The sequence below is a fragment of the Pieris napi genome, chromosome 10, assembly GCF_905475465.1.
Source record: "Pieris napi chromosome 10, ilPieNapi1.2, whole genome shotgun sequence".
Classification (NCBI taxonomy): domain Eukaryota; kingdom Metazoa; phylum Arthropoda; class Insecta; order Lepidoptera; family Pieridae; genus Pieris; species Pieris napi.
The window spans coordinates 2,091,227-2,102,122 of record NC_062243.1 but is presented as its reverse complement, the minus strand read 5'-3'; the positions used below and the strand labels follow the sequence as shown (position 1 = coordinate 2,102,122).

The following is a 10,896-nucleotide window of genomic DNA, read 5'->3' as shown; positions in this document are numbered from 1 at the left end:
CATTCTATGAGGGCGTCAATTGTCACGTAGACAGAGAACTAAGAATTTTAACGTTTTATTTTTAAAACTGCCCAAAACAAAAAGCACGGAACTGTTGGCTGTTATTTTTTATTTAGTAAATTATATTTTTGAATAATTATTATTAAACACTTTTTATTAATTGTTTGATCAGTGCAATGGATTCTATTACAAGTACCGATGATTTGAATATTGAAACAAAATTGCGGCAAGAGAACATTATTTTGGACATAATAAAAGAAGTTTGTTGTGCTTCTGATACTAAATTATCGTCTAAACTAATTGGTAAAGTTAATAGAATTATAGCGGACTGTGATCTTACTCATCATTCTAGCCTACACAAACTCTCGACAGCTGATGAAAGTACAGCAACTGTTTTAGGTAAATATTGTACATCATTCTAGACTTTAGTAATGTGATTAATTAATATAGATAAAGTTAAATATTAATATATTTCTATGCTGCCAATATACTTAATGCACATTCCATAAATGTTTTTTAAGAGTTACAGTCAATGACATCAACTCTTTGCTGGAGTAGCTCTGCTGCACTAGTCTTTAGGCATGATTAATATTGCAATTTATTTGTCAAAAATCTTTAAAGTTCTAAATAAATCGTTTCCAAAAGTTAAATTATGAAAATTGGAAAGCAAAGCAATGTTTTTGTTTAAACAGCAATTGGTTATTCTACTGCAGAGTCTGATGATTTAAATTTTATAGGGTTTATGAACCAGACAGCAACAGAGTTAACCTTTGATGAGCAAACAGAATTAAATGAAGCTATTTTGAATAGAATACAAACTAAACTACCAATATATAACGCTGAATTAAATCAACTGCAGCAGGCAATAGGAGCTAAAAAATCTCACAAAAATACCATACAAGAATTACATAAAAGCTTAGATGATAAAATTACTATATTGAAAGAGCAGGAGAATGAAAAGGTGGATTTAATGATGGAATGGCTTAATCATAGATTGAACTATGTTTCGACATTTACAAATAATACTACTGAACTTTTGACACTAAAAACTAAAATATTGGAAGTTAAATCAAGGTATGTATTTAACATATATTTTCAATTGAAATGTTATATTTCCTTTACACAAGTTTCAGTTAACATACAAGTCATGTCACATTTTATAAATTAAAACCAAATTGAATATACACACATGTACACAGCACATGTTTCTTTTTTAATTATTAGATTTTTTTAATTTAATGTATATTTGTTTCAGAATTATGCATTTGAACATCTTGCAAAATATTTATACGGAAACAAATGATTCTATCAAAGCCTACACTGAAATCCATAAGGATTTAAAAGACAGCATCAAAGAAACCGAGCAAAGGATTAAACATTACAAAGAAATTATACAAAACAGTTAATTATTTATTTTTCGTTGTATTTGATTAAAATGCTTTTTAATTTTATTAAAGTATGTCATTAATCTGTGATCTTCATTATTTATGACAATAATTTATTTTAAAGACCACCTCAATATTACTAAATTAGTTGGTGAAATTTATCACAACACCAGTGTTGCCAGATTTTTTTATTGCCAAGGCGGGATTTTGGAACTTTTTGAGTTAAAAAAGCGGGAATCTCTCGTCGAAAGCGGGACATGATAACTAAAGGTGATATTTTAAATCAGATTTACCCTATCGTTAAATACTTGTCTTCTTAATAAAAAGAATAAAATAAACAAAACTAAACCAAAAAAAGTATTCAATAGTCAGAACTCTGAGGAATGAGTATATGATATACCTGGTATCTTTTTTTGGTATCTGTTAAAAGAGCTGGTGCCATTTCTGAGCATGGCAGTGGTGTCTTGAGTGACAGTTGAGTTAACCCCAAAAAGCGGGAAAAAGTCTGTCCCGCGCGGGGCATTTCATTTTCATTAAAAAATCGGGACGTATGGTAACGCTGCACAACACACAAAATAACAGATATTTTCCCAATCCAACCTGATGCATCATGTTCACACTTGATTAATTCTTAGACTTTTCAATGAAGTCCATAAAGTAGTTCTTATAACAACTGATTATATTATGGTACGCATCGCAGCATACAATGATATCTAGTTTCTTGCTCACCTTGGCCTCAGTTGTTCTCTGTAATATAAAATACAACAAATAATAAGTATTAAAAATTTTCCTTGATATATTAAAAGATAGGAGAAAAACAATATAAAACTCGTATGTAGGTCACATTTTACTGAGGCTACTTTAGCGGTAGATAACTAAAATTAATCATTCTATCCTTTGTGTGACAAAAGATGAAACTATCATCTTTTGTCTTAATGAGGGTAAATGATTCAAGTTCAAAGTTTTCTCTTTGATAGTCGACAATGTACGCGCGGAATAATTTTCTAAACTCGTACGATTCGTAGATAACAAGATTAGTTACATGTGGATTGTGGTGATATGTGATCGTGTTTAAACACGTGGGAATCACAATGTTTAAAACCTTTTGGAATACATTTATGTGAGTAAAATTTATTATAAATTAGATTTTAGCGAATTTTAGAAGTATGTAGGTATTTTATTAACATTAGTTTTTGGTTTTTATAAGCATTTTGTTATATGCAATATTTTTCGTATTGCATATGAGATAATTATGGAAAAGATATATGCCGGTTCAATTTTTTTTGTATTTATAAATTATTGAAATAATGTAAATAAAATAATTTGGTACATATAGAAATAAGTTGAGCATAAAATACAATGTAACCGATAGTCTGTAATTCAGTTATTTAATGATAATTAAAACCCTTATCAAGTTATTCATGTTTAAATGTTTACGAAGTCTCATTTTTTTTATTACTGCATTATTTCATAATAATATAAGTATTTATATTATTATAAAGTATATCATCAATTTCTCCTGTAGGTATATATTCCCATCTGTATATTATTGAAACTTTCGGGAGATGGAGACCAGGAGGTCCATAATACCTAGGTATTATCAGTTTAGAGTTAGGTTCATAACCTAATTCCATGTGAGATTCAGAGTCAAGACTTTGTACTAAGTATTAATTCCATTTGTCAAAAACGTACTAGATCTCTGTTCCTTACATCTTTGTTAAAGTAGTACTTATCTTTTTGTAAAATATCAAGATTAGGTTACCTATTTAAAGAACCGGGGGTATATCGAAATAATTTAATTAATATATTTATTATCATTCATAAACAAATTACAGCAATCACTTTAATTTACAAGGGACGGCTTAGAACGGGGTCAATCCCGTACTAATGCTCCCCATTTAATTTGTCGTCTCCGGGATTCGCTAACAGGGAACACTTGTTAAATATTATTAGCTACGAAGTTTTAAATGGTATTTAAATACTAGAACGGTGAATATTTGAATTAAAGTTTAAAGGTTTATATTATTTACGACATTATTTCACCTATTTCTGTTATTTTAATTAACAAACGAATAAGGTGAGTACCTACATATTACCTAACTAGTATTTAGATATTTAGCTGAGATTATTATATATAAATTGTCTTTTCACTGAGACATTGAAAATTGCTAGCTAGCCAAGCTTAGGAGCAGGTGCGATTTAATTAAGATATTTTTATATTAATTTTTTTGTAAATCAAAAAGTGTGTATATAATAATACAGTTTCAATATTCTCAATTATATTGAAATTATATTATTTCTGGTGTAACAATCCTGCGTCTTTTTCATTATTAAATTTCCTGTAGGCAAAGATAAAAAAATGCGTCTAAGATGATGTTTTCGTTGTAAGAGGGAGAAAAATTCCTGGAAGGTTTACATGTATGGTTAATTAGTAAAAAGGTTTTATGTATTTTTTTTATAACTGATATCAGATCTAACGACCATTGTTGAAGACGAATTCTTGTCAGAATACACGAAGTCACGCGTCAAACTGCGACGAAAGCTAGTATTAACTACTAACTATACTCTGATTTTTAATTCCGTAGAACTCTGATAGCTATCATTTTTTGACGAGTCAGAGATGACAAACCTTTTTGGCCAGGCACATTTATCAATTTCAATACGATTCGAACATCTGAGTCTATTCATACATTTTATTTGTTAGTGAAAATATTTTCGTGATATTGAAATATTTGTTATTTTTGTCCTAACTCACTTGACTATGTAAATATGTATTTAGGTTTACTATTTTGATAGAACATAAAAATACGTTGCATTTTATTTTTTATTGCCTTCAAATCGGTCAAATTACCCTTTTTCGGTGGATTTTTTAATGGCAACGCTTATGAAATGTCAGTATCCTAAGGAATAAAAAACAGAGTATAGCTAGGAATTTATTAAAAATGTCATACAAATAAATTCTTGCGTGTAAATTATTGTGAAATTTACGATTACATATTAATCTTTGGTTAAACAGGTCTCAATATTGTGTAAATATAGAAGTTGGATTAACACTCATATCAGTCATTAAACTATACGAAAAGATTTAGTTCCGATAAGACGATTTCCAATTTTTTATAATATATTTTATTACGCATCGTACAGAATTTAGTTAAAAATTACACCGAGTCTTTAAAGTTAGGTTAGTCCGCTTTTCAATTAAGTAATGTCTCTTTTTCATCGGTTTTCTTCTATGAACATTCAATTCATGCAATTTTCTTACTAGCTGTATGAATACTTGCTTCAGTAAAAAACGTTAAAAATGCGACTTTGTATTAAATGTATTTCAATATTTGACAGCAAATAATTTATGTAATACACTAACTAATATTTGTTTAGACGAAAAGAATTTACATTAAAAAACCTTCATTGAATACTAATTATTATGACATTACGAGTACTAACTACAAAATATTTAATATATTAGTTATGTATTAAATATTCTTGATTTGAGTCTATCTGTGTCAAACCCAAAGTAATCAGTTTCGATATAAAACAAAGCCATGTCCTCTTGCGCGTCCTGGTCCTGGGATTCTGATCTTTTTCCTTTTTTTTTTCTTTTTTTGTCTTTTTTCTGACCGAACCGATGTTCATGGCTTTATTAACTGTTTGGCTCAAACCACGGAAAATTCACGAAAAAATAAAACAAAAGCGTTTTCCAATACATTTTGTATTTGAAATCTTTTCGTTCCTAACTGTCAAACATTAAAACAAACGTTTTGAATCGACTAGATTTGTCCACAATATTGGCATAATGGCGTATTTTGGATTTTAAAATGTAGAATAATGTCAGTATTCCAAAAGGATTATGTTTGCATTCAGAAACTTATTTTGTGTAAACTAAGGAAAATATATCAAGCTATTTAAATATACAACAAATCAAGACACATTTAAATGTTGAGCTTGTCTTCAGTGATAGTAGTGAATTAATATTAATTTTGTATTCATAGTATTACGTTCATAAAATCATAAATTATGTTCCGCTAATCTGTAACACGACATTCATTGACTGTTAGGCGGTACGAAGTTCGCCGGGTCAGCTAGTTTGTAATAAAACTAATATTCAATTTTAAAATGTCCGTTAATCACTGCAATTATGTTTATAATTTTCAGGAACTTGTCCGTGGCCTTAGGCATAGAATGGGCACCCATAAATGTACCAATTTCACGAAGGCTTCAGACCCTGGCGGCCACTGGATGGATCTGCCTCGTACTCTTCAGCGAAGCAGTTGCTATACTTCTATTCATTAAAATTATTTACTCTTCATATTGGTACTTGGGCTTGTTGTATGGAGTGTGGATGCTAAATGATATCGACATTTGTCATAAAGGAGGACGAACGTAAGTACAATACCTACTTTATCTTAAATAAAGTTTCTAATTACTATGAAGACAGTTCAGAACGTTTTAGAAAACAATCGTCTACACATTCGTGGTATATTGCAAACGTACTTAACTTTTATACTTATACCTTCTAGCAAAATTTATTTTTTTTGTAATCCTTGACTTACTAGAAATAAGTCGTTTACATACCTTAACATACCTTACATACTACGGCTCGCTTTAATTCACCTGTGAATAATTATCTCGTTCTTACAAATTAAATTCCAAACATTAATGTAATATTGATATATTTCTTATTATTAAATCATTTCTCGTGCAGCGAGTAAATGCTGCCAGTGTTAAAGGTGCACTGCCACAGTGACCAAACCTATCTATTAAATTTGTTCTAATTTTCTTTTTTTTATTATTACTATATATATTTGATTGTTATGATTACTAATAAACGTCATTATTCGTGTTATTTAAATGGTATTTATAAAATCTTTCAGAATCCAATGGGTGCGAAACTGGGCGTGGTGGCGTTACTATAGAGATTACTTTCCAATTAAACTTGTGAAAACCGTTGACTTGGAACCAAATAGGAACTATCTCTTCGCGTGCTTTCCACACGGCGTTGTCTGCTCCGGGGCTTTTGGAGCATTCGCAACAAATGCTCTGGATTTCCACAAAGTTTTTCCTGGCCTGAGTTGCCATATGATTACCTTGGCTGGGCATTTCTTGGTTCCCATTTTCCGGGAACTGTTACTAGCGTTTGGGACTTGTTCGTCTTCAAGGGAAAGTTTGGAGTATCTGTTGGATGTAAAACGCAATCAAGGAACATGCGTGTGTCTTATTGTTGGTGGAGCAGCTGAGGCTTTGGATTCACATCCTGGGGAGTACAAAGTGATTTTGACCAGACGAAAAGGTTTTATTCGGGTTGCTATGAAGTCCGGGTAAGTTCATTGTTAAACTGAAAGTAGGAATAGTAAGTCAACTAACGTGTTTGTAACCTTCCAATTTGTCAGCGGATGCAATTTTTACATTTACTTTAGAAGACACTAGTAACTTTATTCCTGATTGGTTCAGTTTTCAAAATCGAATCGTAAATTTAAATCGTGAAATCACTACGTTTGGTGGCGTATTTCGAGAATACATATGAGTACATATTATTATTGTCTACTAGCTGGCCTGGCGAACATCGTACCGCCTAACAGTCGATTATTTTTTTTTTTTAATACTTATTCTGCTATTCGGGACACCGGTCTAGCTAGTAAGATAAAAAAAAGAAAGTTGAGAAAAGTTGAAGAAATAAAAATTTACCTTCCCGGAACCCCTCCACTAACACTTGAACTTTATGATATGGTATTAAAGTTCAAATTGCCTTTAAATATTATTACGAATATTTTGTATGGGAATATAGAAAAGTGTTGTTTTTAGACTTTTTCACTCATTTTTTTAAATTTTTCTCTGCGTAAGAACCATCCTCGTACTTCAAGGAATATTATAAAAAAAGAATCAGACAAATCGGTCAAGCCGTTTTCATGTTATGTCGTGACAACGGAAAACGGGTTTCATTTTTATATATATAGATATAGCTGTACATAAGTTAAGTTTCGAACCAGGACAATATCGAGCGTTGGACACATTTTTGTATGGAATAGTTTTCGTTCGAATTTAATTTCACTGACAAACACTGAGAGTTGGATTACAGAATATCAGATACGACATACATAATTATATACTATTGATAATGATATAATGATACAATTAATGTATCACAATTGACAGCCTTGCTCGGGCTTCAGTGCGTAGAAAGGGTTTTTAAAGCTTGCAGCGGTTTTCGGAACATTTCGAATTATTATTATTGTTATGTTGATACAGCTTGAGTATACAATGTCAAAATTTGCAATTGCGTAAGTTACAGCTTATCAATAACAATGATTAGTCTATTTAGTATTTACTTTAATTGTCTTTGGTAGTACAAAGATTTCTATTTTAAATAACAAAAGAAAGCTGAAATATAGTTGGATACGATTTTTTCAGAGCAACCATAGTTCCAGTGTTCTCCTTCGGTGAAACAGACGTGTTCAGACCCCCTCACAATCCCCAGGACAGCTTCCTACGCAAATTCCAGGAGAAGGTGCGTCAGGTGACTGGCATTTCACCAATGTTTCCTATTGGAAGAGGACTCTTTCAGTATTCATTTGGAGTTCTACCGTTGCGATCACCAATTACCACTGTCGGTGAGTATATTTTTTCTCAATCGTGCATTGAGCTTAGGCATTTAATAGTCAAGCCTTAGTTCGTGGGTTCGAAGCTCGCCTGTGCCTTTTTGTTTTCCATATGCCGAAAACATCATTATGTCCAGCATACTCCTAAAAATCTACGATAAATGTCTATTTCAGGAGGCTAATCACCTACTTACCAATAAAGAAAAATGAACAATGAAATAAACTCAGAATTATACAACTATTGCTATACAATTTTAAAAGGCGCAATTTTTTTTCTGATCTTTATATTATATTGATCTGTCTTTGACAATTGTCCTAACCCTTATTTATTACAGAAAAATTAAAAAAAAAATTAAGTCATGTATTTTTGAAGCTATGTAAATTTTCCTTTTATTCCAGAAAATGTACACCATGTGACAGTTTTTTCATTCCTGTTGTTACAAATATTTACTTTGTGCCAAATTTTTTTCTCTTACGTCATCCCGAATAGTGCTTTATGTAACCTATGATCCTAAACCCTGTGCCGATCACTCCAACTTGTAGGAAAATACATATACAATACTTGTAGGGGGACACCCTGTATATTGATGAGTTCCACAATGGCAAATAAAAATCATAACAATATTTAGCGCTCCAATATATCTATAATTTTTTTTCAGTTGGTGCACCTTTAGAAGTTGAAAAGAATCTCGATCCAACAGACGAAGAAATTAACGCCTTACACGCTGAATTCACAAAACGACTGATTGATCTCTTTGAGACTGAAAAACCTAAGTATTTGAAGAACCATGAGAAAATATCATTAATTATCACATAGTATTTTTTAATTCCAGTTTATTGTTACCAACATATCAAAATATGAACTGCCAACACCGGAATATAATAGATTAATAAGAATAATTCAACTACAAGCAAATTTAATCATGCATAAACCATGTATCTGATATACTTGATATTAATGATACTTAGATAGTTTTTTGTTTTCCATTGTAAATTCATTACATATGGAATTGAGTGAATTTTATTCAATTTTGAAATTTTATGAAGTATTTTTAAAGTGGAAATACTTTCGCATTTATTAAATTAGAACTAGGTATTGAGAATATTTCGCGTTCGAAGACATAGGGTATATATTCCTGGATATGAATGGAATTGACATTCGGAAGACTGTCTCGACACTGAACCTTGCCGTGGTTCAACCCCGCGATATCTGCTCTTGGCATCAGGGCACTGAAAAAATTGCTATTCGACAGGCGTGGCCCTCTAACGCTGAAGGAATATCTATGGGGATGACATTTACTCACGCTTTGTCACGTGACCATTTTCATACAAATTCGTTTGGCGGTAGTGGGTCACGTATATCGAAAAGTAATTTTGTCTTGAGTAAGTATACGTTACCAAACCATCTGTATACAGGATATACTTTATATGGTTTAAATTGTGTAGAGTTTATAATATATTAAGAGCCAAAGAGACACTTAGAGTAATTTTATTCAATAAATTTTTGTAAGGTACAGTTTTTTCATATACATTTTCAAATTAAAATAAGTATTGAGATATTATTAATTACATAGTTATTATTATTTTTCGTTAAATATTATTTCATTTATATGATGATCCCAGATTATTGTACTTTGTTATTATTTTGATAAGTGTTCATAAAAGTTATCAGTACTGATATAACTTTACGAATATTACTAGCAATAAATTAATACTTTTTTGGAAGTTTTATTACATTAATTAATCCTTACATTAAATTGAAACACGTTTAAATATACTATTTTATTTAAATTTATTTACATTTATATACAACATTAAATTTAATCGCTTGCGAAATCGTTTGAGCAATCGCAAAAACTTCAAAGGACTTATAATAATATCGAAACACTTTATAATAAACAAGAAAACACATTTTATTGATATATGTCGGAGCAATGGCGCTAGTATCATTATCTGGCAGCCATTATAATTTAACCGTTATATCTTTTATATGATTTGCCAATATTAATAGATCTACTGTATTAAAGACTATTTAATAGTCTGTAGTAATTTCATAGTCTTTATTAATTATGTTGAAGCAATGGTGTTAGTGCAAGCGCCATTGCTCCGACATATACGATAACTTATATAAAATCTTGTAAAATTGTAACTCAAAACTCAGTACACAAAATGAAACAGAATAAACTTATTTTCTAAATTATTCTAATTATAAAGAAATACTATTTTGGGTACTGAGTACGAGACGAAGATAGCAATAGAGCGGGAATGATAGAAAATAGGTGGGCATATTGCTAAGTTATCTGCGCTGAATTATTACGAATCTAAATTACGATAGTTGTTCCAAAAGTCGGGTATGTTATGTCTTAAATCCTTTTAAAATATATAATTTCACTAAGGGTCTGTTTCACAATGTACGGATAAGTTCTACATAAGTTCCAAATTAGCTATTTATTACTTATTGGTAGGATAAACACTATTGTTGCGTTTCACGACTGTCAGATAACGCTATTCATCACATAAAGTCCATCATAAGCTATGAGTCCGATGAATGTCAAATATCACAATTTATCTTCCAAATAATTAATGTGTTGCATAACTATTTGGTACTTTATCCATTCATTGTGAAGCAGACCCTTAGTTTCTATAATTGTCTGATAAATGAAAAAATAAATAAACGGTAATAATCAGCTGTAATAACTCAGCAAAATGCGGGCGCATATCTAAAGTCCCGCCCGTTAACTAAACGTAAAATAATGAAATATATGAAAAATTTAACTTATAACTGATTACGTATCAGATTGACTACATTCGAATTAATATAACTGTCTTTCATGACATTGCAATTAAAAAGCTACACGCGATTGAAAAGACAAAATACGTTAATTACGAAAAAATATCAATAAATAATCTTTATTTAT

The 10,896-nt window shown here is 30.6% G+C and overlaps 2 protein-coding genes across 2 annotated transcripts; both read left to right on the top strand.

Annotated features, from left to right (window-relative positions):
- The first annotated feature begins 47 nt into the window (after positions 1-47).
- On the top strand, positions 48-1,468 carry LOC125052917. The gene is made up of 3 exons (XM_047653999.1): positions 48-399; positions 738-1,074; positions 1,256-1,468. The coding sequence occupies exons 1-3, from the start codon at positions 177-179 to the stop codon at positions 1,404-1,406; spliced, it is 711 nt and encodes a 236-aa protein (XP_047509955.1). The 5' UTR covers positions 48-176; the 3' UTR covers positions 1,407-1,468.
- An 853-nt stretch (positions 1,469-2,321) lies between these two features.
- On the top strand, positions 2,322-9,703 carry LOC125053117 (2-acylglycerol O-acyltransferase 2-A-like). Its single transcript, XM_047654335.1, has 5 exons — positions 2,322-2,505; positions 5,538-5,765; positions 6,257-6,700; positions 7,791-7,990; positions 8,638-9,703. Exons 1-5 carry the CDS (start codon positions 2,477-2,479, stop codon positions 8,793-8,795), a joined length of 1,059 nt encoding a protein of 352 aa, XP_047510291.1. The 5' UTR covers positions 2,322-2,476; the 3' UTR covers positions 8,796-9,703.
- The last annotated feature ends 1,193 nt before the right edge of the window (positions 9,704-10,896 follow it).